Source organism: Mus musculus, chromosome 15, assembly GCF_000001635.26.
Source record: "Mus musculus strain C57BL/6J chromosome 15, GRCm38.p6 C57BL/6J".
In the NCBI taxonomy this organism is placed as follows: domain Eukaryota; kingdom Metazoa; phylum Chordata; class Mammalia; order Rodentia; family Muridae; genus Mus; species Mus musculus.
Window position 1 is genome coordinate 97847475 of NC_000081.6, and position 26430 is coordinate 97873904.

A 26430-nucleotide genomic window follows, 5' to 3' on the forward strand; every position below is an offset into this window, starting at 1 on the left:
CTAATCTGTCCAAACAGCCTCCTTCTCCACCCCTCCCTCATGAGCCGTGCTGTCTTTTACACGGAACCAAAGAGTTCCCAACTAATGCACACAAAGGCTGACCTGCAGGAGAGTTAGCCTCAACTCTATCTCCTTCAACACCTACCTAAGTTGGAAGAGTAAAGACCAGGAGAGTATTGTAAGTACGAGATGGGGCTGGAGAACTAGCTTAGAGGTGAAGAACACTTGTTCTTGCAGAGAAACCATGTTTGATTCCTGGGACCCACATGGTAGCTCACAGTCATTTGTAACTCCAGTCACAATGCCCTCTTTTGACTCCTCTGAGCACCTGGCATGTGTGCGGTGCACATAGACACATGCAGACAAAATATCAACAAATTTAAGAGAGAGAGAGAGAGAGAGAAAGAGAGAGAGAGACTACTGGAGGACAAAATGAGGCGCCAAGGGACTTGAGCAGCCTAATACAAACTGTCAGCTTGATAGGAATATTTGGATACCGGATGGTTCAAACACCCATCTGGCCAGATAGAGAAGACAGGAGATACAGCAGAGGCTTTCTGAAGAGGTAGTGGGCATGTTGGATTTGAAGCCACATGGATTTAACTCTCCACCTCTCCCAAGTTCAAGGAAAGGATTGACATTTGCATAAACATTTCCATTTCATTTCCCCAGCAAAGGGTTTGTTGATTGGTTGGTTGGTTGGTTGGTTGGTTGGTTGGTTGGTTGGTTGGTTTTGAGAAAGTCTCTTGATACAAAGCTCCAGCTATCCTGGCCCCTGGAATCTTCCTGCCCCTGCCGCTGGAGCACTGGAATTACAGACCTGTGACACCAAAACTTTTAAAACTCGATGTTTACTGTGGGAAAAAAAGGTCTTTGCAATGCTCACAGAGGTGGGCAGTCCACTGCGTCATGTTCATCCATCCACATGTTCGGCTGGATCTATGGAAGCCCTACTTTGTCCCAGTCTGGTAAACAAACTCGAAATGCATGCTGCCCTTCCTTCTATGGCACAGTGAAAGTGTGATGTTTACCCAAAGTGGGCAGGTGAGGTGGGGCAGGGGTGCAGGGTGGCAAAAGTCAGGAGGGGAGCTGGGAAAACCATGAAGTCTGAGATGGAGATTTAAGGAGCAAATGGAACTTGTCTTAGGAAACTATAAGGGTAAAGGACCAGGGGGTTTCTTGGGGGGGGGGCAGTGTGCAGAAAGCATACAGCATAGGCCCCAAGGGGTAGCCTCGGGGCCCCTGTGGGTCTTGGAGACTCTGCAATAGCAACCGTTTTCAGTTCCTTTCATAATAACACTACCAAGACAGTATTTACTTTTTCATTCCTATTCCTAATGATATAGTGCCTCCCCTCCCTCCAAGCTGCTTCTATGACTACTTGGGATGTCACACCAGGCTGAGTGCAGAAGCTGATAAAGAGTTTAACTGGCTTCTGTTATGTCCAACATTAAAGCGCTTTGGAAAACAGTATTCTTTGTCATTAAACTAGTGTTGCTCCAAAGAATGGTCCTTTTAATAACAATCGTTTAAATTAATGTCAGATAGATTCATTTTGTTATATTTAGAAAGGTAATAGTATTTACTTTAAATCCCTGTATTGATTTCTAATATCATAAATATTGCCATTTTTTCTTTTTTTTTTCTTTTTTTTTTTAGACAGTGTCTCATGTAACTCAGGCTGACCTCAGACTCTCAATGTAGCTTAGGCTGGCCTTGAACTCTTGATCCTTCTGCTTCCATCTCCTGCGTGCTGGGACTACAGCTGTCTACCATCACACCTAGCAGCTAGATATAATTTACAAAAGCAAAAGTTCTCAGGGTTCCTTCTCTTTGTGAGGCGAGAGAGTCCTCTGGCTGAGCATCTGAGAACTGCTGGGCCGCAGGCTCCAACACGCACAAGTAGAGAACTGGAACCTGTTGGATACAGCATTGGCCTGATCACTTTTAACATCTGGTGCAGGAACACAAGGACCCTGGAGAGATGAGGTGGGATTTACACTGCATGCTGGGATACGTGAGCGGGGAAAACGTGGCACAACCAAAGCCATCAGATCAGATCGGATTCTTTAAACTTGTGCAGCGTCTTCTTTCTCTGAGCGCGTACTACCGTCAACCTCCGGGGTGGGTGTGACCCACGCGCCATGACGTCAGGAGGTGGGGAGCGGTTGCTGCTGTCTGTTCTTTTCCGTCATTTATTGTTTTGTGGGGATGAAGTTGGAGAAGAAAGGACTGAGATGGAAGAAGCTGGTGACAGCAGTAACCATAGTCCTCTGTGTCTCAATTTGGATTCCACTCCCAGCTGCCCACAGTCTGGTTTGGTTGGGTCCAATTTGGCTTATTAAGTGGCTCACACGCCCTCTGGTGGCCAGATGTTTGAATGACACTTTCTTTAGCTGCTGATATTTAGGGAACAGAAGCCCCTAGCAAGAGGCAGAGATCTGAAGAAGAGGCCTAAGACATCATTTGGGGACAATCAAGCCTCCAAGAATCAGTGATCAGAGCATGGGAACAATGCCATCTATCTTAGGGCATATTTATTTGGTCACCCTGCAGCTCAGCAATGATGCTGGCAGGCCTTTATGGTCGATGGCTATGTGCCAGCTACTGTGATGAATTTCTTTTAAGATTTATTTATTTTATGTATATGAGTACACTGTAGCTGTCTTCAGACACACCAGAAGAGGGCATTGGATCCCATCACTGATGATTGTGAGTCACCATGTGGTTGCTGAGAATTGAATTCAGGACAGCAATCAGTGCTCTTAACCACTGAGCCCTTGTGATGAATTTTAACACACTTGTAGCAACAGTAACCCTTCAAGGTGGCTACTGTTACTGCTACCATTTATAGAAGAAGAAACTAAGGCTCAGAAGCATCATGTAACAACCTCAGGACTGGGTGTAGTAGTCTCCTCCTTTAACTGTTACTGTGGTTTCCACTGCTAGTGTCTCAAATGGTCTGTTTGTGAGTCTGTGCTTAGAAACTTTGGAAAGAACACACAATCAGCCTTATGGGCAGCCTGAGGCTTAGCTCACTCTCGGCACAAGTAGGTGGTAGAGGCCACAAATACAAGATCTTGACCTTAGGAGGCCCTGGTTTGAGGTGTCCAATGTTCTGGGGTAAGGGGAGGGGAACACCATCAGGTGCTTTCAGCAAAAGGACCTTGGGGGGCCGTTGCTGTAGGGTAGTAACTCCCCCTAGTGGTGGAGCTCCAGCTCAGATTTCTCTTCTGGGAGAGCCTCAAAGGACCCTGTGAAGGGGGATGTCTGCCTTCCCAGATCCACAAGGAAGCTACTGGGATAATTTTACCTTCTCCTCAAGTTTGAACAGTCCTCTGAAAAAGGTCTCTCCAGGGTAGATAAAATGTAAAGAAATATCTTTCACTCCTACCAGCCCTTGGTATATGTCAAGGACATGTCAAGGTCACCCCTAATTCTGGGGACAGCCTGTATCTAACGGCTCTTTGATGTAAAAGTGGAAAAAATCCATCTTCCTCAACTGGATATCATCCAAAGGCCAGCCCAACTCCAGGCTCTCCTTGAGAGGCATTAGGCCAATGGGATGTTTCCCAGCGCAGCTTCTCCCTCTGTCTCAAGCTACTTCTTGAGACCTCTCTCCAGTATGGAGAAGTCCTCTATGGCCCTCAAAGTACATTTTAGGGTATGCTTCTCCTGATCCCCATTCAAAACACTCCCCAGTATATGACAAGTGCAGATACAGGAGACTCGGAGCTGTTATCTGGAGTAGCGAGCCTCGCCCACAACATCTCCTCCCTCACACTACCAGGAGGATTGAGTTTGAAATTAGTCTGTGCTCAATAGTAAGTTCCAGGTCAGCCTGTGCTGTATGGTAAGACTCTGTCTCCAAAAATATAGCACTAGGGAAGACGGCTTGGGATGACCATCCCTGCCCAAAGGACATTATCCCTCATGGTAGCTCTGAGGCCACTGAGCACTGGTAACTCTGAGAGCCATGGTTTATCCAGTTAAAGAGTTGAATGCTCATTTCGTTTTTTTTTTTCCACAGTTATGAGACTCTTTTTTTTTTTCCTGAAATGTCTAGTAGAAACGCCCTTTTGTTTGTTTATTTTTTGTGGTTTTGAGACAGGGTCTCTCCACATAACCATTGCTGTCCTTTGGTTTTCTTTTCTTTTCTTTCTTTCTTCCTTCCTTCCTTCCTTCCTTCCTTCCTTTCTTTCTTTCTTTCTTTCTTTCTTTCTTTCTTTCTTTCTCTCTTTCTTTCTCTCTTCCTTTCTTTCTTCTTTTGTGAGTTTCTTGTTGTTTTTTTTTTTTAACTTTTTAGCTCTGATTCTTTGTGAACTGCACATCATACATTCTGATCGCACTCATTTCCCCATCCCTTCATATCTGCCCTCTACCCTTGCAATCTAACCCCCAAAAGAAAACAAAGACAGAACAAACAAGCAAACAACAACAAAATCTCACTGTGGAAGTTGTAGTGTGTTCCAGTGTATCACACAGTACACCCTTTTGCCCCAGACGGATTTACTTCAAATGTTCATTGCAATGAGTCAGGTCTGGCTCAAGCCCTCTGGCTTCTGCTACACTATCAATCCCGGCTCTTCACTGTAACTCCTCTTGGATATCCTGTAGTTGCCCTGTGTCATGGAGATGCTACAGCTTTGGGTCTTCAGGACTAGACCCTTCACACACTCCAGCAGTTCATAGATGGGGTAGATGGTGGGGTGAGCCAACTCAGAGACCCAGATCTGGGCCTGGGTGGAAGCTAAGTTGGGTCAGCCCACCAGCTCTCCTGCACCCACACCACCAGGGCTAGCTCTCCCGCTTTGTCCAGGCAAGGAGTGGGGACACTCTCCCAGGTGTCACAGCAGTGAGGGGCGAGGCCAATTCTCCTAAGTATGGTTGTTGGTGAGGGCAGGGCCAGTTCAGCACAGGGCTTGAACATCAACATGGCTTCAGGAAGTAGTCCAGACCAGTGACATCTGTATGACCTTTGGTGGTAACAAGGGCCTGGCTGGATAAGACCACAGACCCAGACATGGCCCCCTTGTGGCAGCATGGGCCTGGATGTCACCATGGCTTCAGGTGGCACCATAGGACACTCAGATCAGTATGCCCCCTGTGGCAGCATGGCCCTCAGATGTCCACATGGTCTCCGATGGCATCTCAGAACTCAGATATTCGCATGTCCTTTGGTGATAACTCAGGCTACAGATATTGACATAGACCCCACCTGCAGCAGGACCATGGACCCAGACACAGCCTGCAGCATCCCAGGCCAGGATATCACCATAGCCTCAGGCAGCAGCATAGGCTACTGAGATCAGCTTGGCTCCTGGTATAAGTATAGCCTCCATTCATCACCATGGTCTCAGGCATGGTCAGCCCAGCCCACTGACATCCACATGGCCCTCAGTGGCAGCATGGACCATGGACATCATTAGAGACCCCAGCTGCTGCAGTAGCACCATGGACCCAGACATGGCCTTTGACAGCAGCAGGACCTTACCACAGCTTCTCATTTCTGCCCGTTCCTCACCACCACCACATCTCCAGTTCCACCTCTCTCCACAGTGCCCACACCTCTCGGCTTAGCCTTTTCTCCCTTCTCTCTATTGTGTGTTCCGTCTTTCCCGGCTCCCTATCAAATATGTGCTCATTGTAATGGTGTCCACCGCAGGGCCAGGGCAGGCGCTTAGGCGTCTTCTTCCTTCCTTTGCTTTTGATGATTTTCAATTTTTCTTTTGTTTGTTTGTTTTTGTTTTTCGAGACAGAGTTTCTCTGTGTAGCCCTGGCTGTCCTGGAACTCACTCTGTAGACCAGGCTGGCCTCGAACTCAGAAATCTGCCTGCCCCTGCCTCCCAAGTAATTCAGCAGGGCATACTGCTGCATGACTTTAATTTCAGCGCTCGGCAGGCCGATCTCATGAGTTCAAGGCCAGCCTGGTCTAGAGAGTGAGTTCAGTAGCCAGGGCTACACAGAAAAACCTTGTCTTGAAAAAAAAATAACAGAAATTATGTGGTTCAACAGTGCAGGTATAGAACAAAGGAGAAGATTGGCCTGTGAAAACTCAAAATCTCTTTGATCTGATTTTAAGACGTTTTTCTAGACTGTGTGTTCTCCTGCATCATCTCTGAGAACACCGAGGATTTGAGCTGTTTCTCAGTTTCACATTCCTACAGACAGAGACAAGCCTGCCTCAGGCAGCTATGGGTTTCTGTCTCTAAGTCAACTTATTTTTCATGACAAAGGCCCCTAGCTCTGGCTCCAGGTTCCTCTATTCCCATCTCATTCTGCTGGGACATCTTAGTTTGTGGCTTGAAAACTTTTCAGATGTTTCTGCAAATTAAAGTAAACCACACTCCCAGGTTTCTGAACTAACCTTAAAAACAAGAACAAACAAACAAACAAACAAAAAACCTGGGTAGGACTCGGCAGTGACATTTGCAATTCCAAGTCCTTGGTTGAGAATTCTTGTGTGTATCTCACTCCACTGGGCCTCATGGAGCCGTATTTGTGCACAGGGGTTACTGTAACACCCTGAGTCTGGGCTGAGCAACAGTTTCTAACGCAAGAGCTAATGTTACCAGTGATCACTTGGCTTTCTTTCTTGATGTTCTTTGGCAAGGGCCACACCTAACTGGGGCTAACACATTAGGCCAAATACTTCTAGTGTGTGTGTGGGGGAGCACTCTGTGATCCAGCACCTCCATTTCCCCATCACTGAACGGAAGCCTTCACATCCTACTTAGGGTGGTAGCAAGAGGGCCTATCATTTGTCACACCACTTAACTCTGTAGGGGGCAGTAGAATGTTGCAATTAATTAAGACTTCCAGAGAGAGGTACCCGGGTCTAAATCCCACCCCTCCCTCACCACCAGTGAGCTTTGGGTGACGAATCCCCTCCGCCACGTGGAGACAAAACCAGCGCATCTTTCACGGGGTCCTTACAAAGAGCAAGCAAGTTGGTTTTCATGAGGCATTTATTTACAGCGGTACTTGTCACGTAGCAAGCGCTATGAAAGTGTGAGCATCTTTTATTATCATCGGCAAAGCTTTTTCATTGGTTTATTTGACAAGCTCCTGGAAACAAAACAAACAAACACTTTTGTCTCTCTCTCGGGAAGTCTCTTAGGAAGCTCTTTAGAGCCATGTCTGACTTCCACCAGATTTGTCATTTATCTCAACCATCTCTGGTGGCCTGGTTTGGACTCCTCCCCTACTTTCTCCCACGCAGGCAGCAGGAGGATTCTCCTATCTTGGGAAATCTTGCTGATCTCTCATTTTGGTACCCATTTCCGCCTCGGAAGTGTGAGCTCTTTCAAGGCCCTGCCTTTGTACATTCAGAATAAAAATAGATGATGCTGTTCTCTCCCAGTTCGGCTTCGGAATCCTACTTGGTCCTGCTGTCTTTTCCTCCCAGCTCCCTGACTTCCCTTTGGGCACTTCTCAGTGATGGACCCCTTGGGCTGAGAAACTGGTATTCTCTGGAGGCCTGTGGAGTTTCCTGGAGAGGCAAGGGCTGGGAAGACAGAGGCTTTCCAGTGCCTGATGCACACAAGGCTGATGCAGAGAGTCCTAAAGCCAAGTCTCACTCAAAGAGGCCAAGTGCTTGCCTCCTTAGGATGGGTGGCTGAGTTTATTACCCAGGGAAAAGGGATCGTAGTCCCAGACATAGGTTTATGCTGATATCCAGGGTTTCCTCATAGCCTGGCTCAGCTACCAGAGCAGTGGAAACAGGCTCACTACAAAGCAGCCCGGGACCATAAGTTCAAATTTTCTCCAGGCCTGGAGATGCTTCTAATTATATGAGCCCAGGTAAATCACACTCTCCTCTGATGTCAGGTTCTCATTATAAAGGAGTCGAACTAGCTTATCAACTTTCAGACTTTCCCTCCTGTTGAGTAGTAAGCCAGATCAATGTGTTCTGCTGCTAAAATCAAAGGTCTTTCTCTAGGGTTTTTTTTTTTTTTTTGTATGTGTGTGTGTGTGCAGTAACAATAATCATTAATATACAGTATTTTCACACACACACACACTGCTCTGAATCAGGTGCCACCACCCTCAGTGTTAGAACACAGTACAGGTGGGGTCTAATTCTGAGAACACCTCTGATGGAATGACTTTAAAATAAAGCCTTCTGCATGCCGTAATGCAATATGGGAAAGCCATTCTCAGATGTTTTCCGCTTGAATTCTGGGAAACATAGGGCCAGGTGGACACTAAGGGTTCTTCTGATGTTAAATGTGATTGATCTCAGGATTTTCAGGGAATCTGGGGCTCGTGGGGCCATGCTCCGTCTGACCTTAGCCCTCTATTGGTGCTTCCAGTGTGGCTGCATTCCCTAGGTCAAACATTCACTGGAAGGTCCTTCTGTGAGTCCCCCTTATGAAGAGAACCTCCTCTGCATGGGTCCCCCCACACCCCCACAACGCATGATCAGCAAGAAGTATATTTGGGGTGAATGAGACCAGGGTTCCAAAGTCCTGGACTGGGCTACTACAGAGGAAGAAATGGAGTTTGAAGATACGTCCCTAGCCCATCACCTGACCGTTTCGTAGGTCTACATTGACTTTTGGGTGGTAGAGTGAAGAGTCAGGAGGAACTGGACCAATATCACTGTACCACAAGTTCTAACCTGCCCCCTCTACCTTTTCCCTGAGGTGGGAGAGCTCATGTCTGGCTTTACACCTGAAAAGCAGACTTGGAGGTCCATCTGGGCCACTGTTGGTTTTCTGCCATCCCATTCCACTGGGTGGAAAGGGTAGCTTTTATTGGTAAGTGGGGTGGAGATGTGACACTGTTGCTCCAAGTGGGGGTGATGGAGAAGCTGAGATAACTTCTGGGATACTCTTGGTGATCAAATTGTAAGGCCTGGGTGGCTCAAGGACCTGCTTTCCTGGGTAGGTGGTAAGGCACTGGCAGGGGAAGGGATGAAGACAGGGCTAGGGACGTTCTGAAAGTTGGGGTCAACTTGGTCCTGACACATCTAATAGCTATAGAGGAGAGGAGGGGTCCCAGTAGCTCCAGGCTTCAGACACCTCAGCTTGGTGACAAAGATAGATGGACCTCCATTTGTTGTCCTGCTGGGAGGCTGGCTTTGCCTGCTCCTCATTGCTTGGGCTCTGTATTCCATTCCCTGGGGACTTTCCAATGGTGGTTTCTAGGTCCCTGGTTCTAGGGATGGGGGAAGAAGTCCACTTTACCAGAGGTACTGGACTTGGGGACTTACCATAACAAAACCTCAAAGGTGGGAACTGCAGGGCTAGGGAGGGCTCCTTGGTTAGTGTGGTAGAGTATTTGGTCATCTTGGCAGTGAATGAGTCCATGAGTATACCAGCAGAGGAAGGAGGCCCCACAGTGACTGACTCCCCTGGGTCAGAATAATACAGACAGGTGGCAGGAGGAGACGGGACACACTAGGGATGATGGGTAGGTTGTGTACCCTTTGTAGGCAGGGGCAGGAGTTCTCACCAGGCAGGTAGGTTTGGAATCGGGGTAGGTACAGGTACCTGTCCCTGAGGAATGGACTCATCTCTTCTGCCTGCCTCCCTTGACACAAGCAGTGGCCCCTTATGGCGGAGGCATTCCCTAGGCAGAGCTCTCTGCCTTCAGCCTCTGCCCTCTACCCTCTTCCCCCCATCCCACACTTGAGTTTCTTTGTCAAATAAACAGCAGTGTCTCCTAACTGAGATCTCAAGGGACAGGAGCAACCTGCAGTCTACAGGAAAGGGAGATCAGGTGTGAGGCTGGGCAGGAGAAAGGATGAGCCAGACAGACACGGGCCACGGCAGAGGAGGAGCTGAACTCCAGGAGGGGCAGGAGGCACTGCTGGGCTGCAACCAGCCCAGGGCCTGGGCACAGGGCCCCAGAGGAGCGGCCCTACCCAGGCACCACTGCAGGCCACCCTGGTCAGGAGATCTCATTGCCGAACACCTCTAGCACAAGGGGTGTGAGCTTCATGCTGTTCTCCGGCTGGAAGGAGAGGGAACGGTACTGTTTGGAGTGCTCCTCATTGAGGCTTCGCAGGTCAGCCAGCTTCTGGATCATCTTGGCGTAGAGCTGGTGGCTGCCCGGGGGCGGGTGGCGGCAGCGGATGTAGGTCTGCAGTGTGTTGGATAGGCGGTCCTGAATGGCTTCAACCAGCTTAGCATCCTGTACCCCAGGTCGGTCTGTGTCACAGGATGGAAGAAGACAGGATGCTTGTGGCTTAGTTTTACAGTATCCACCACACAGGTGCCCTATGTCAGCATCTCCCCCGTTCCCCATAACATCCCCTGCATTTAGGACCAAGTCCTTTCCTGGGCTCATCTGGTCCTGTCCCTACCTCATCCCATTCCTTCTGTCTCTAGGTTCAGTCTTTGCTTTGGTATCCAGGTACTTCCCACTCTCGCTAACAGATCTCCCCTTTGCCTGGGCATCAGCTCTTGTCTTTCCCCCTGGCTGACTGGTTATCACAGAACAAACTCAAAGCTCTTCCTGAAGAAGGCTGTTCCTGATAACCCTCCATCTCCGTGACCCAGATCTATGCAGGATCTCTCCAGTAGCATCTTCATATTCAAAACTCTCATTATAGTGCAGATGGGTCCATACCAGCATTTACTTTTCCCTAACTCTCAGAAGTCTATCCTTTTTCCCATGACTCCCTGTGCCTTGCCCAGTGTCTGGCCATAGTAGGTGCTCAGTAAACCATCATGTGATTAAGTGAGCACATGCCATCTGGACCTCAGGAGGGAAGCCTATGTCTATCCCTTGGGCCTTCAGCCTTGGTATTCCTGGCCACAGGCCACTAGATTGTCCCCTGTGTGCACATGGTCCAGGTTGAGCCAGGGCTCTGTCCTTTGGGCTTTATCACCAATATAACATCTCCAAGACCACAACAACTTCCTTCTCAGTACCTCCCCCCCCCCCCATTTTGGCCTTCAAAGTCAACCCAGGCAGAAGCATCAATTACTCCCCAAGGATTTGTGCCCTGCCTCTGAGGAACCACAGATGACTGGAAAGTTCATCTGGGGTCACACTAGAACAGAGCCTGAGTATTGGGAACACCCAAGTCCTATGAATGGCCTGTGGAACCCTGTTCATCTGGTTCCTCAAAGTCCCATGAATCATCCTGGCCTCCATAAGACAAAGCCACATGTGTTGAGCGACCCCTCCACATGCCTTCTGGGCTATGTAAACCCAGCAAAGTTAGCATTTCCTTATTTCATTATCGCTTCTCTTGTTCATTCCTCTTTCAGACTGCCCTGCTGGCTCTGAGCAGGTCTCTGTCCCTCACAGTCCCCACGGACTCCCAGGTCTCTCAGCTCCTCCCTGCCAGGCTCCGTACCTGGGGAGACAATGCAGATGGCCATGAGCAGCACATGTTCTTCCTCATGGAGGTTCAGCTTCTTCAGCCCCACCTGGAACTTTATGAGGGGTTCGATCAGCTCCAGGGTGTGCCCAGCTGTGAGAGAGAACAGCCAGGGTGAGGTAGAGACATCCACCCGACCTGAAACCACCCCTGGGCATTACCCTTCCCCTCCCCTGTTGTTACCCACTCCCCTTCCGTATATCTGGTTAAACCCCCACAAGTCCAGAAATAGGATAGAGACAGAGTCTGGGAGCTGGAGGGAGTATAGGTGGAGTCCTACCGCACCTCTGGAGACATCAGTGATGTCATATTTGTAGTCTTGGCTGCCACAGTCCCAGGACATGTCATCCAAGGTAAAAGACTGGTTGGAGCGCAACATGATCACCTCAATGGCACTTGACTTAAGCAGGACAATCTGGTCATCAGAGGTGAGGTCCCTGTTGGGGACAGCAGGTGGTGAGAAATCAGGTAACTGGTTCAAGTCTCAGGCAACCCGTTAGTGTTTGGACGGAGCTATCCTCGATGGCTGACCAGCACGGGGCTGGCTCTTCCATCAAGGGGTTCCAGGTTGGTTGGAATGGGAAAGAAGGTATCTGGAGGGAGAGAGCCCAAGGCTGTCCCAGTAGCTCAGTAACCGAAAGCTCGAGCTACCATAGACAGGGAGGGACAGTCAAAGGAAGCTCCCTGTGTTGTAGCACACAACCCAGGTTTGCAAAGGGTGTAGCCAAAGCCACCGTCAACACTTTCTGTGTTTCTAGTAGTCTAGTCCTCCCCAGTAGACAATTCTGTCTCCAGGACGCCTCATGAGCCCTTGGCTTCTTAACTTCCTGCTTACACTAGGGCCTGCTCTGTCTCAGAGCTCCATTGTTTTTTGGGTGTGTGCATGTGTGTGTGTGTGTGTGTGTGTGTGTGTGTGTGTGTGTGTGAAGGCCAGAAGTTGATGTCCAAAGTCTTCGATCCAACATCTCGTTTGGAGACAGGGTCTCTTGCTGAACCCGGAGCTGCTGGTTTCAGATCGACTACCTGGCTAGTGAGCCATGGGACTTTACTTGCTTCCCGATGCTAGAGCTGGGGTTATAGATGCGAACTGGGTGTTAAGTGGGGTTCGGGGATCTGAACTCAGGACCTCATGCTTGCGTAAGCAGGCAATTGATCTACTGAGATGTCTCCATAGCTGTGGTGGTCTGAATGAGAATGGTCCCCACAGGGTCATATATGTAAATGCTTAGTCACCAGGAGTGAGGCTATTTGGGAAGGATGAGGGGTGTGGCCTCGATGGAGTAAGTGTGGTCTTGTTGGAGGGTGTGTATCACTGAGGAGGTGGGCGTTGAGGTTTAAAGAGCCCAAAGCAGACTTAGTGATTCTCTCTCTGCCTGCTGACTGTGGATCAGGATGGAAAGCTCTCAGCTACTTCTCTAGAGCTGCCCATGTCTGTTCCCCCGCCATGATGATCACGGACTTCCCTCTGAGACTGTAAGCAAGCCATCCCCACCCCCCACCCCCACCCCCGCAGTTAAACGCAAGAGTTGCCTTGGCCATGGAGTCTCTTCACTGGAACAGAACACTATGACAATGGCCTTCCATCATTTGTGCAACAGCCTCCTACTGGAATCCCAGTGCCTCAAGTCTTTCATTGACTTTCCTGATGCTGCTACAATGTCATTCTTGCGCCCGGGATCCTCCCTAGAATCAAAGCCCCAAGATCAAAGTCCAGACTGCAGTTTGGCAGTGGTTGGTCTTTCCAGGCCTCTTTCCAGCTCCCAATGCCACCCCCTCCTCCATTCTTGCAACACAGGGCCACTCTGCAGTCAATTGCTATGCATGCCTACACATCACACCTTTGAATATGCAGAGCCTCAGCTGGGAACAACTCTTCCCTTCAATTTTTTTTTTTAAAATTACATTATTTGTCTTGTGTGTACGTGGAGGGGTGTGTGTGAGAGCCACAGCATGTGGGTGAATGGCAAAGGACAACTTGGGAGCATCTCTTCTCTTCTACCATATGGGTCTCATGGATTAAACTTAGTTTTCTGGCTTGACATTGAGACCCTTTATCATTTTAAGTACCATCAGATGCTTTAGATAGGTTCAGACACACCTTCTTTTGATGATCCCATCCCATCACACTGGCCTTCAAACCAGTGTGCCGTCCTGCGGCATCACGGCCTCCAGCAATCTAGCTCTTTCCCTGTCACTGGTACATACTGATGGTGCTCATCTTTGACCTCTCCCTTCTGGTCCTTGCCTCTGTCTCCGCTTGTTCTGCATTCTGGACACTGGGGTTTCTATGTAGCCCAGCCCGGCTGGCGATTCCTCTGCCTCCTGAGAGCTGGGATTGTATCTCCCAGTTCTAACTTTTGTTGTAAGCTACCAAGAGCCAAAATCAAGTCCTAACTCCCTTATTGTTTTCCCCCACAATGATTACTGAACGCTGGATACAAGAAGATCAATAAACAGGTTGGTGTGACAAGAGGCCAATCTTCTGAGTCAGGAGCTGGGCTTGTCTGAGCAATGGCTGGGGGTGGGGAGCAGGTTGATAGGCCAACTTGCTTCCGGCTTTCCCTCCTTTTCTTTCCCGACTGTGTCTAGACTCCTCCGTAGGAGTCTCCTGCAGGCAGGATAAGACACTTTCTTCAGCAACCCAGTATATAAGTGTCTCAGTAGATAAATGCAGGAAACAGTTGATAGATGGTTGGAAATGAACAGCTTCCATGGCCAGAGGGCTAGCCAAGGGTCAGGACTGAGAAAGCACACAGAAACAACACTCGGAAGGCTCCAATTAGAGACTCCATGGCTAGTTCCACCTCAGCATGCTTGATGAAAGGCTGTGACTGGAAATCTGTAGATTTCTCCAAGAGCCAAGCTCACAGCCTCTGGACCCAACTGTGAGGCTGTTACACAGTGCCTGGTCAATGGCCCGTCCCTATCCCATAGGCTTGCACGTGTTCTAGCAGGATACCAACCCTCCAGACTTCTCCATTATCTGTGAGAGCTCCTAACCGTAGCTAATTGAGCTTTTAAAAAAGATTGACTTATTTATTTTATGTATGTGAGTACACTGTCACTCTCTTCAGACACATCAGAAGAGGGCATCGGATCCCATTACAGATGGTTGTGAGCCACCATGTGGTTGCTGGGAATTGAACTCAGGACCTCAGGAAGAGCAGTTAGTGCTCTCAACCACTGAGCCATCTCTCCAGACCTAATTTAATTTTTTTTAAAAAAAATGTATTTATCATTACTATCACTATCGTGTGTGAGGGGTCTGTGTGCACATGCGCTATGGCATACTTGCACGGTCAGAGTGACACTTTTGGAGAGCCAGTTCTCTCTTCTCTCCTTTCACCATGGGTTCTGAGAAATTGACCTCAGGGCACCAGGCTGAGCCAGCTCTCCAGTCCTGATTTCTCTTTTTTCTTTTCTTTTCTTTTCTTTTCTTTTCTTTTCTTTTCTTTTCTTTTCTCTTCTCTTCTCTTCTCTTCTTTCCTTTCCCTTCCCTTCCCTTCCCTTCCCTTCCCTTCCCTTCCTTTTCTTTTCTTTTCTTTTCTTTTCTTTTCTTTTCTTTAGAACTACAATGTCCTACTTTTGTTGTTGGCAACAGATTAACAATATGGTATCTAAGTAGATGCACATTAAAAAAGTAAAAACTAAGGGGGCTTTGGGGATAGCATTTGAAATGTAAATGAAGAAAATATCTAACAAAAAATAAACTAAAAACAATTGAAAAAAAAAGTAAAGACTAACCGGTATAGTGATAGCATTTAGGAGGCTGAAACAGGGGGAGTTTGAGTCTGGCTTGGGCTACATAGTAAGTTCCAGACCAGCCTGAGCTTCAAAGTGAGAGACCATGACACAAGCAAGCAAGCAAGCAATCAACTAAGCAAACAATAAGCCTGGCTAACAATAAACAAAGCTAACACCGCTTCCATTTGAGTTTTAGCTCGCTATTAAATCTTGGGGAATTAAGAAAAAGTATAAAAGCCCATGAAAAACAGTGTAGCTCTTAGTAGGTAGGCGGTAGATATTATGTTGCAACACACGAGGTATCCTGGCCACTTCTCATTTCTGCACCTCCAAGTGACCGTGAGGAAGGGCTTTGCTCTATTCAGAACTGATGAGCAATCAGGCCTGCTGCTTGAATCGAGATTTTAATAGGATCAGAGTCTCTTGTGATCCGGACAGACTACTGCTGTGAGGGAAACCTGCCTGAAGCCCACATTACACCCGCCGCTGGGAAATGCAGGGACTTTCTAACCACGGTTCCAGGAAACTGGGAAGGGAGCTCGCTCTGCTATGGCGGGTACTAACCCAGGGCCTGGCCAAGTGCTGTCTCCTCCCAGTAGCAATTCACAGCTATTGCCACTTCTGGTTACCCTAAGTGCTCCCTGGAACTCTGTGGCTGTCTGGCCAGCCCCTCCCTGCCTGTCTTCCCACGGTATTGTACCTCCAGCAGATTTCCAGCTTAGTTCTTATCTCTTGGCAGCCATTGTTTACATGTCTATCTCTCCTATCAGACCCTGAATCCCTGGAGGCCAGAGTTGATCTTCTAATCCACGTCAATCCCTCAAGGTTTATACAAGAAAGCTGCAGAATGGGAGGATAAACGGCGGAGTGGGAAAGAGCCCAGGGTGAGGGCGCATCACACCCTCCAGCCTGCGACTGGAGGAGGAGTCCCCAGAAATACAAGTGAGGCTACAGGCGTTTAGCTCACGAAGCCCAGTTTGAGAAGTACCCTACATCGCTGGCTGTGTACGGCAGTCTGCGCATGCTCGGCCTGTATCCACGGCTGCGCATCCCCGACACCACCTCCTCCACGCACTTCTTTTGAAGCACGGAGAGAGAGGTTTGTGGGTGAGCCGGAGCAGACTGAAGGGTGGGAGGTAGGATGGGGGAGCAGAGCCAAGGGTGCGCTACTGTGCCGTGCAAGCCCAGAAGAGCCTATCAAGTCCTGCCCTGGCTTGGGCCTGTGCCCAAGCTGGAGTCTCATTCCCATCCCCACGCCCCTCACCCACATAGAAGTCTAGTCCCGCCTCTCCCCACCTGTCTCCCTCGCCTTCGGGCAACAAGATCAAAGTTGCCAGGGATGCTACTACTGTTCTCAGAAAAACACAACTCCTTAGTGTGGAAACCGCAGACCCGGAGAGCTGCCGGGCTGGCTCCTGTCCACGTGCAGCATCCTTTCTGTCTGGTCTGGGTATCTACATTTCTGCACTTCCAGAACTCGGGCAAGGCCTGGTCCATTTTTATTATAAAGCTGCTTGCTCTGAAACTTCTCAGGCCACGCTGAAGAAAGAGAAGCTAACCTGTGGATGTTTAGCACCCATTTAGCCCACGTTGCAGGAATACCTGGGTGGCTCCCATGTCTGTTCACGTGTCCCTTATTTTAGCCATGACTACAGCGCTAAGCTAGTGAACCCTGTGGGGGACATGGGGCCTGAAAGGAAAGAAAGGAGTAGCGTGTCTCAGCCTTGGAGAAAGGGTAGAGGAGAGAGAAATGATAAGAGCTGACGATATGGGAAGGAAACAGAACTTGAGGTACTCGGGAAGGATGGGTGTTGGGTGGTCTGAATTAAAGATGTTTTCTCTGTATTCAATAATAGCCGCCTCTACCGCTTCCAAACACCAAACTTTGGCATCTAATGGGGGGGTGTCTCAGGAGCCCCCTGTCCGCCCTCTCCCACACTATAGTGAGGAAAGATGGAACTCCCAGAGGAGAGTGGTCCTCAGAGTCAGATGGAAGCCAGCTGCTGCCAGGACGTCAGCGCCTTGGAGTGTTTTGACTCCAGTTATTTACATAAAACACGTCTTTGGAAGACATGGAGTTTGCAGACAGCAGCATGAAGCACAACCAAAGGAGCTGGCACTTGTGCTAAATAAAATGTGTGGCCTGTCCCACAGCAAGGCTCTGAGGGTGAACCAGGACTTGTTCCACACAGGAGCCTCCGTGTGCCCAGCTGGCTGACAGAGATCTTGCTCCTGTCACCACAGCTGAAGGTGCAGTGTGTGTGTGTGTGTGTGTGTGACTGTGTGTCTCTGTGTGCGTGTGACTGTGTCTGTGTATCTCTGTGTGTCTGTGTATATCTGTGTGACTGTGTCTGTGTGTCTGTGTGACTGTGTATGTCTGTGTGTAACTGTGTCTGTGTGTGTCTGTGTGTGACTGTGTCTGTGTGTATCTCTATGTCTGTGTATGTCTGTGTGTCTGTGTGACTGTGTGTGTGTCTGTGTGTGTCTCTATGTCTGTGTATGTCTGTGTGTCTGTGTGTGTCTGTGTGTGTCTGTGTGTGTCTGTGTGTGTCTGTGTGTGACTGTGTCTGTGTGTCTGTGTGTGTCTCTATGTCTCTGTGTGTCTGTGTGTCTGTGTGTGTCTCATCACTGTTTGTCATGTTTCTCTTCCACATGTCAATCCCTGATCCAGTCTGAGTTGGTGAGCAGTATAAAACAACACTCAGGCAGTCGTCTCCTGTCAGAAACTTGCTGGGACGTGCTGTGTTAGCTCTGCTAACTGCCATTGTTGAGAGGACGGCGTGGTACTTGAGATAAGAACTAACTGCTTTTCCTCACAGTGGTGGGCAAGACCATGAAAGTCACCTCCTGTTAGCCTCTATCCAAAGGTGGCCATTCACCAGTCATTTCCTGCTCCCAAGCCCCAACACCAGGCCCTAGTTTCCGTGTTTGGGAAGTAGTCTGCTCTCAGCAACTGCTACCATGGGAAGTGATGACCGTATTGTTTTGTGCTGACTGACTTCTGACTTCTTCCTACTTGTTGACCACATTATGTAAGGGTTTTACAGAAATGTACCTAGTGAACTTTTAGAAACAGTGAAGACATTAAATATACATAAATATAGATCTAACCGTATTTCAATATAGATATTAAAAGTGACAATACGCACTGTTTTAAGAATATTTAACACTGCATGGATATTCAGGGATAAGTAACATATATGTTACTTATTTTTATATGTATATACACACACATATATAAACACATATACATTATATATAATATATATAATTATATTCATATAATATAGATATACAATATATATACACTATAATATATAATTATATATGTGGGGTGTCTGTTTGTGTGCAGGTCTGTGTGTGCATGTTCATATGTGTATAGACATATGTGTGGGCATGTGTATAGAGGCCAGAGGTTGATACTGTCTATCCCCCTTGATCTCTTATAACTCTATATATTGGAGCAAGGTCCCCTGAGCCCTAGAGGTGGCTGATGTATCTAGTCAAGGTAGACAGCTTGCTGGGGATCCCCTCTGCCACAGAATGCTGGGATTTGTACCAAGCAAGCCTAGATTTTTTTTTTTTTTTTAATCTTTATGTCTGGGTGTTTTGGCCTGGGTGTACATGTATATACCGCAAGCATGCAGTACCTGTGGAGGCCACATGAGGGCACTAGATGTCCCAAAACTGGAGTTACAGAGGCTTGTAAGCTATTGTGTAGGTGCTGGGAATCGAACTTGGGTCCTTCAGAAGATAGTCAGTGCTCTTCAGCCAGCTTTCCAGTCCTGGCCTGGATTTCTTTATGTGGGTAATAAGGATCTGAACTCTGGTCTTCATGATTATACAGCGAGCGCTCTTAATCACGGAACCATCTCCCCAGCTCCAAATGCAATTATTATTGAAACAAACTGACATAATGCAGGCATTCATGTGAACGAGTCTGTACAGCGAAATGCCTACTTTAGTAGGTTCTTTATATCTACCTATTTCAGTAAGAAGGCTTAGTATCATTAGGAAATGGTGTTTTGATACAGATTTGAATAACAAATGGCCAGGTCATGTATTCCGGTGAAACTGCCACCATTTTTCTAGGATACCTGAATTATTTCACAAGTCCAGAAGTCCTATACATTGTATTCACTGTTACCTCATTCTGGCCTCAGAAGTGCATGTTCAGGATCGAATCTAAAGGGATGCTATAAGGGCTAGCTAGCTGCAAGCCAAAGGAATCAAGTGGGAACCAGCTTCGTTCGAGGAGCTGGGAGTCCTTGGGCTGGTTCTGATGTCATAAAAAGATCTTAGGTGGCCATGAGACCCTGGTGGGATTTCATTTCATCCTCCGGGAAGCGAGCAGTAGAGCTCCTGTCAGGACTGGCTCTCAACACAACTGTGGGCAGCTACATGTAAGAACGTATATCCTGGCCTTGTCCAGGGGTTCCCGTTGGGCACTCTGGGGCAGGCCTGAGGCTGTGTGTGGAGGAAGCAGTAGAAATGAGCCAAGCACCTTCCAGGCCCGTAGGGGATTCTGACAGCCCCCCCCCCCCTGCCAGAGCTTCTTACCTGAAGCCAGGGATCATCTTGGCAAAGCCGATGACCTTTTGGATGCTGTAACTGACAAGATCAGCCAGGTGGGGCAGCATGGAGAGCGGAGACAGGTCCAGGGTCACAGAGGGGTCATCGGAGCCTTCTTCATTCAGATCCATCGTGGAAAAGCTGGCCGGTTCCATCATGTCTGGGGATGAGGAGGAAAGAGGCAGAGAGCTATTTAAGGACACCCAGGCAGGGCCCTCCTGTGAGAACCTTGTGTGCCTTAGAGGATCCAATGGTGACTGCCCTTTCCCAGGGTCTGTTCCTCTCCGGACTCCCTCTGGGTCTCTCCCCATCTCTTTAGCTGTTTGAGGCAGTAAATTCAAGGAACCAGAGATACTCAGGAAAAATATCCTTCTTAGCTATAACTTTGCAAAGTATGGACTTCCTATTATTCTCAGTGTTAAAATGTGTTTGGGACCTTTCCACCCGTGGAGCAACACACTCCCCTTTATCATGATCAAGGAACTACAAGGTAGAGGATATCTGCATTTTGCCAACTATACCCTGGAAGTAAATATAAACTCCATGCTGGCATTTGTAAAGATTAAAGCATCAAAAACTCCTGCAGTGATGGATGCTCTTGAAGACGGATAGTTGTGCAGGTAATCTAAAAAGCAATTTGAAACTTGGTGTGAAAAGCCTCTAGTTGCTGGGTGTGGTCGTGTATGCCTCTAACCTTAGTTCTCGAGAGGTGGAGATGAGAGGGATGGATGGACTGGACTCTGACTGTGGACTGTTAAAGCCTTTGTTGTTGTTGTTTTGTGTTTTTAGACAGAGTCTTAATTTATATCCCTGGCTGACCTGGAACTCACTATGTAAACTAGGGTGGCCTTGAACTCACCGGGATCTGCCTCCTGCCTCTAGCACCTGGGTGCAGTGATTGTATGCTCCACCCCACACTCACACAACCATGCACATGAATGCGCACCCACAAACCCACAAAGAGTTTCTTTGGTGCTTCAATCTTCACAAATACTAGCATCAAGTTTATATTTGGTTCCAATGTCTAGTTGGAAAAATGCAGATATTCTTGTACTTACTTGATTATGACAAAAGGGACCTTTTCATCCCATGGGTTGAGGGGTCCCAAACACACACACAGGAGAGAGAAACAGAGAGAGAGAGAGAGAGAGAGAGAGAGAGAGAGAGAGAGAAAGACAGAGAGAGACAGAGAGAGAGACAGAGAGAGAGAGACAGAGAGAGAGAGACAGAGAGAGAGAGACAGAGAGAGAGACAGAGAGAGACAGAGAGAGAGACAGAGAGACAGAGACAGACAGAGAGGGGAAGAGAGAAAGAGAGATGATGATTCACAGTTAAGTGTAGAGTAATCCCAGTTCCATGCATTCATTATAAGAAAAAAAATGGAATAAATATTTACCCAAGAGAAAAATTAAAAGACTAGGAGCCAATCTAGATATCCGACAGCAGGGAATTTTCACTTGTTACTATATGTCACAATACTCTTCAGTCTCCTAAAACTTTAGTTTTAAGTTTTAAAAATTTTAGTGTGTGTGTGTGTGCTTGTGTGCCCATGCACACACACTCACGCACATGTGTGTACATGAGTCTAGAGGTCTAGTATCTGAAGGCTATAATCACCCAGAGTGGGGGTTCCACCCTCACCTTCTTCCAGGCCCCAAGAGGAGGACACTAGGGCTGGTTGAGAGGTAGAAGGGAGGGGCAGGGCAGAACGAGGAAGGACGGATGATGCAGGATGACAGACATGAATGTATAAGGGGGCCGAAAGCACAGTGTGCCATGCTCTCAGGAGTAGCAGGCGACAAGTTGTCCAAAGCCGTGATGTTTAGTTCCCCAGTGTTCAGGCCCTTCCCACATCATAGGTCACCTCCCTCCATCAATTTCACCCTCCAAAGAGTCCAGGAGCAAAACATTGAATATTGACCTCCAGAGAGGAAGTCAAGGGTAGGGTCTGGCTCAGAGGCTGAGCGTGACTCAAGAAGGCCCATCTATACAGCCAGAACCTCAGCTTGGTCTCTTCCCAGCATGCATACCGCACAGCCAACCCCCTTTCTGTGAAAGAGGAACTGTATGGAGGACCCTGTGCCACACACAGTATGGAAATGGGAGATTTCCATCACTTCCCCTATAGCCTCAGGGCGAGTGGGCCCGAACACCCACAAGCCTGTTTTCTTGATAGTCGTGCTCCTTACCCAGTGAGGGGGTGTACAGATCAGAGTTTGAGGAGGAGTCTCCGGAGAAGCTGAGTGTGGGCCTTGGAGAATAGCTCCCTGTACTTACGTCTGCACGAATTGGAGGCTGGAAGGCAAAGATGGGTTGTCTTTGGCAAAGAGGTCCCTATTTGAGGGCCCCTCTCCTGCCTCTGAGGGCAAAGGTCTGCAGGGAGAGAGGAAGGGCTCGCCGTGGGCAGCACAGCCTCCGAACCTTCCCTGGGTCCCAACCTTCTAGCCCTGCTCCCCGTGCCTGGGCTATACCTGATTCTCCACTAGCCTGGTTCAAGCCACAGGCTGGCAGACGTACCCGGAAGTCCCGGAAGTCGGCATAGGTGGGGTCGTAGGTCTTGTGGTGGGCATCGAGCAGGATGGCGATAATGTGCTGTTGCTCCTCAGACAGCTTGGGCCTCAGACTGTCCTTCAAGGCCTCTTCCTCCTTCCTCTTCATGATCATCTCTCGCTTACGCTGCACCTCCTCATCTGTGAGGATGACTGCGGGGGCAAGAAAGCGAGTCCAGAGTCACGGCCCAAAACTTACAGGAACCCTTCCTCCACTACAAAAGGGCCAGGACGGCTCCTTACACTGCGGCTCCTGGGGACCCAGCTGCCATGTTAGCGCCGATGCCTTATCATGGAGACAACCCGGTTTTCTACAGCGAAAGGGCGGGTGTGTGCAGGAGAAGAGGGTATGAGAGGAACAATGTAGGTACTTGGAAGGCAAGATCCTCAAGGACCAGTTGTGTGACCTTGGAGAAACAACAGAGTTTCTGGGCTTTTTTTTTTTTTTTTTTCTCTTGCTCGTAAAAAAGGAGCAGTTTAGAGCATATGGTCTCATCCGAGCTCTGTCTTTCTCTCGCTCTCTTACTCTCTTTAACACTGGGAGGGAACTTTTTTTCTTTCTTTCAAAGACTCATTTATTTTTATTTATATGAGTACACTGTAGCTGTCTTCAGACACACACCAGAAGAGGGCATCAGATCCCCATGTGGTTGCTGGGAATTGAACTCAGGACCTCTGGAAGTGCAGTTAGTGCCGTTTTTAAAAAAAAATTTTTTTAAGATTTATTTATTATTATATGTAAGTACACAGTAGCTGTCTTCAGACACCCAGAAGAGGGCATCAGATCTCATTACAGATGATTGTGAGCCACCATATGGTTGCTTTGAGGATTTTAACTCAAGACCTCTGGAAGAGCAGTCAGTGCTCTTAACCACTGAGCCATCTGTCCAGCCCCCAAGGTCTCTTTATTGGAGAGGATGGGAAGAGAGGGAGAGGAGGAAGAGATGGAGACAGAGAAACCCATCCCAGAAGATTACCTGCCTTGAGAACTGGATGTATGCCTGGCACACTGTTAGATGCCAGTCCTTGCCCTTGCCCCAGGGTCCATAGCTAGGCTCTTCCTGTGTTGGAGCTGGGATGCTAAGCAAACCCCCGTGAAGTGGCCATTTTCATTGGAACTCAGCCATCTGCTCTATTCTAAACAACGCGAAAAGACGTCGCTCCTTTGATTCTCTGCAAAACAACGTCTCTGTCCTCCAGTATTGGTACCAGGAATATTCTGAGCCCTCTTGGAATCCCTGGCGTCTGGAGCCCCATAGCCCTAGTCTGGGGTACCCTGTCCACCTGGCAGTAGGTAGCTAACTGTTCATGGAAGATCTTCTGTCACCTGCAGGTTGGCACAGGGGCTTCTGCACTGGTGCCTGACACCCAGTGTTGGGCAGCTGCTTGCAAGGGCAGGTGGGAGCAGGATGCCTGGCACAGGAGTGAGGCAAACAGACCGCCTGGCCAGGGCTTGCAGAGCCTGATGTTAGGAGTGGGCACGAGGGCCCTCAGCCTGTATCTACTTGCTCTGCACCCAAGCTGCCAGGGCATCTGCCTACAGAACTGAGGAGTTTCACAAGAGCAGGAGAAGGAACTGGATGCGGAGAGTGAACGGGTTGTGGGTTTCAGGAAGTGTCCACTGACCTCAGCCCCTCACGGAGAGAGAGGATGAGAGCAGTCAGTGCGGGGTGGGGCCGAAGAAGTACCTAATGGTAGGACTATCAAAGCCGCAGGGATAGCAGGAAAGGGAAATATTTGGGAAAGATGGAGTCTTCTTTCCCAAGGTACACAGACTGGGAACAGTGTCGAGAGGAAGCCACGCCCAGGTGGCTGATTCATCGCTGCCTCTTCCCACAGAAGGTGTTGGCTCAACTTCTAGGAGGTCAGGCAGGGTTGGGGGAAAAGGAGCTAGGAGGCTAGGAGCATCCCAAGGGGAGAAAGGGCCTAAGGTCATGGCCCGTGGAACCACGGTCAGGTGTCCGGTCTCTCCTGCCCATGGTGGGCACAGGGAGAGACGGGTGCTCAGGAGGCAGGGCTCTTCCTGTCTCCACTGTGGGCGTCCACAGGCATGTTGATGAGCCTGACAGATTCTGGTAGCCCTTCCAGGATCCTGTATTGTTGTTCTCCCTAGAGCCTTCTGCATCTCCATTGTTTGCCAGGATCCAGTCGAAGTCAAGGCCTTTCATGATCCCGCTCCTTAGTAACTCATTCCAACCCCATTTCTCAGCATCCTTGGACACAGCTTCTGTTCCAGGCAATGCTGGCATTGCTGAGCTGTAAACACGACCTGCTTACACTTGTTCTGGATGCCTGTCCCCCTGGGTCTTCTCTACCCAACAGCTATGTGTATTCTGTCTTTCTTCAGTGGCCAGCTCTTAACCAGGAAGCCTTTCTTGATTGCCCCAGTGGCTCTGAGCTCTTCTTATTCCTGTGTAATTAGTGTTTTGCACACTCACGGGTACCTAAGTCTCCCACTCTTTAAGACTCATAGCTACTACAGGTTTTAATAAACACTGACAGAGGAACAAGAAATCTGGGGCTTTCTTTTCTAGAGCCCAGGATGCAAAAGACAGGGGCTATGGCTTACAATTCTCTTGTCCCATTACAGAGCTTCGTCGGGGATGCCTGCCACAGAGCGTGCCAAGTAGTCTGACGCCAACTGCCAAGCACAGCAGCACAGTGTGCCCATGACTCAGAGTGAGACTCTGTCTCAACAGACAAAGACACATGGGGATGGAGGGATGGCTCAGTGGTTAGAGTCATTCCATAAAAATGACTATGTAAGTCATTTTCAGGGCACAGAGAAGGCCGGAGAGGACTGCACCAGGCTGATGGTGCTCTGTGGTGTCAGGAACAGCACCCATAGCACGCAGGTTCACGCAGGTTCACGGGAAAGCCCATAGAAGACGACCTCTTTGACTTAAACAATTGTGATTGAAATGCTTCTAAGACAAATTGGTCTTTAAGGGACCACGAGAACAACCATAAGATTTTCTCAGAGGATGCCTTCACACTCTGCAGGCGCAAGGATAACCCTAGAATTGTATGCTCCGTGGTCTTTGCGTGACTTGATATGATTTCTGTTGACACCTCTGCTAGGTTATATATTTTTTCTGTTTATTGGTGCTTGGTTCTAGAAATATGACTTCCTTTCTTTAAAAAATAATAAAATTATTATCATTATTATTATTATTATTTAAATTTTAGAAGTGATTTTCCTGCATTGTGTATCACATGCATGCCTGGTGCCTGCAGAGGCCAGAAGAAGGGGTCAAATCCCCTGGAACTGTAGTTAGAGGCACCTGCCAGGGGGTGCTGAGACTCGAACCTGTCCTCAGGAAGAGCAGCCAGTGCTCTAACCACTGAGGCATCCCTCCAGCCCCATGTCCTTTTCTTTTAAGACAGAGTCTAACTCTGTATCTCTAGCTGTCCTGAGACTTACTATGTAGACCAGGCTGGCCTCAAAATCACAAAGATCTGTCAGCCTGCCTCTGCCTCTTAAGTGGTGGGTGAACACCACCCTCCCTCCTCCGGCCTTGGAATTACTTTTGATCTTTTGGGACCTAGGATTTCTGGTGATCAAGTTTGACATGATGAGAAGAGAAGAATAATTTGTGACTTTTTTTAAAAAATGTGCTAGGAATTGCGGTAAGTGCTGGTGCACATATGACAGTCCTTTAAGGGAAGCATCATCCTTGTCCCTACTTTACAGAAGAGGAAACGGAGGCCCAGAGAGGTGTGTGGCTTGCTCAGGGTGACACAGCTAACGATGGTAGAGCCAGCGTTCAGACCTGGGCAGTCTGGTTCTGGGGTGAATGGTGATGCCCACAGCCCATCTGCCTCTGACTGAACCCAACTGAACTGCCCTCTCGGGATTCTGTCTCTCAGACTTGGAGTCCTGACACAAAGTGTCCCAGGTGAAGCAGAGGAGTATAAACCATTAAAGGGACAAAGGTTTTCAGTGGTTTACTGGAAGATTCAGAGTTAGCCTTCAGAGGCAAGCGGCACAGCTCTGAGTGAAAGGCCAGGGCCGGCTGGCCAAGCCTGCTGACCTGGGCTCAGCTCTTGGGACCCACACTGTGGAAGGAGAGAACTGACTCCCCTTGTTGTCCTCTGACCTCCACGTGTGTGCTAGGACACATTCCCCAGCTTAAACAAATAAACGAATAAGTTAAAGTTCAGAGTTAATCTTTAAGATCGGTCTTCCCAGTTGCTTGCATTGACTAGCAGCCATGGCCCATCTAC

At 48.6% G+C, this 26430-nt stretch overlaps 1 protein-coding gene and 1 long non-coding RNA gene across 2 annotated transcripts in view; one reads left to right on the top strand and one right to left on the bottom strand.

Moving 5' to 3' along the window:
• Gm33690 lies at positions 1–25380 on the top strand. The gene is made up of 2 exons (XR_384427.4): positions 1–178; positions 24794–25380. It is a non-coding gene; the product is annotated as a predicted gene, 33690 (long non-coding RNA).
• The window catches only part of Vdr (vitamin D (1,25-dihydroxyvitamin D3) receptor), a 53870-nt gene continuing 34392 nt past the window's right edge, over positions 6953–26430 (bottom strand). The window contains exons 5-10 of the mRNA NM_009504.4: positions 22172–22356; positions 21844–21949; positions 19643–19814; positions 11624–11775; positions 11315–11431; positions 6953–10157 (exon numbers count right to left, since the gene is read on the bottom strand). Of these exons, the coding sequence (NP_033530.2) occupies positions 9898–10157; positions 11315–11431; positions 11624–11775; positions 19643–19814; positions 21844–21949; positions 22172–22356 (992 nt within the window). The 3' untranslated portion in view covers positions 6953–9897. The remainder of the gene's footprint in view (positions 10158–11314; positions 11432–11623; positions 11776–19642; positions 19815–21843; positions 21950–22171; positions 22357–26430) is intronic.